At 22.1% G+C, this 813-nt stretch overlaps 1 protein-coding gene across 1 annotated transcript; it reads right to left on the bottom strand.

The window, feature by feature from the left end:
- Positions 1–92: 92 nt before the first annotated feature.
- Positions 93–705, bottom strand: DICPUDRAFT_83683 (uncharacterized protein; the record flags this gene model as incomplete). Its single annotated transcript, XM_003293052.1, has 3 exons — positions 93–198; positions 271–342; positions 413–705. 3 exons carry the CDS (start codon positions 703–705, stop codon positions 93–95), a joined length of 471 nt encoding a protein of 156 aa, XP_003293100.1.
- Between the last annotated feature and the right edge of the window lie 108 nt (positions 706–813).

Here is an 813-nt window from a genome sequence, read left to right as displayed (position 1 = left end):
GTATTATCAAATATTTTATAGTTTGGAAGTTTTTTTAATTGACCAGAATAATATGTACTGAAATTTTATTATTAGTGTTTTTTATTTTATAATTACAATAATAAAAATAATAATACAAACAATTGTAAAAGACCATTTGGAAGTTTTGAAAATGGAAATTCACCATTAATATGGAAATTCAGAGTATTGTAAAATAATCTATTAATTATCAAAGATAAAATTAGTATTTTAATAATATTAATTTTCTTAATTATAATAAAATTAACTTACATTCTTTTATAGAAAGAGTATCCTGTAAATTCAATAAATGAATTTGGTGTTTGAACATTATATCCTATAAAGCTTTAATGGTAATGAGAAATATTAATAAAAATTTTTTATTAAAAATTATAATATATAGTTTTATGCTTACATAACAGGATACATATTTTCACTATTTGAACCTAACAATATTGATAGCGGAACCAGTGGATAAGATTCACCTGGGAAACCTAATAATTGTACATATTTTATATTATTATGTGTTGATAAGTTTTTGAGAGAATTGAAATCGAAATCACTTGTAAAAGTATAATAAAATCCACCACTGGAAATAACATTTGCCATTGATGGGATATTTCTTGTTACAAAATAGGCATCTTTACAAAAAAAAGGATCTTTTAAAGTGTTTTCTAAATCATTATTTATATATAATCCATAATCCATATTGTTTGATAGTGTAGGATCTGGGTCAATTTTAAAAGTATCTTTTAAAGGTATTGTAAAAAGTGATAGAGACAAAGGTTCTTCAATTCTTTTTCCTAAAGTTGTAGT

This window comes from Dictyostelium purpureum (genome assembly GCF_000190715.1).
Source record: "Dictyostelium purpureum unplaced genomic scaffold DICPUscaffold_395, whole genome shotgun sequence".
Lineage (NCBI taxonomy): Eukaryota > Evosea > Eumycetozoa > Dictyosteliales > Dictyosteliaceae > Dictyostelium > Dictyostelium purpureum.
This window is presented reverse-complemented; position numbering and strand designations above follow the sequence as displayed.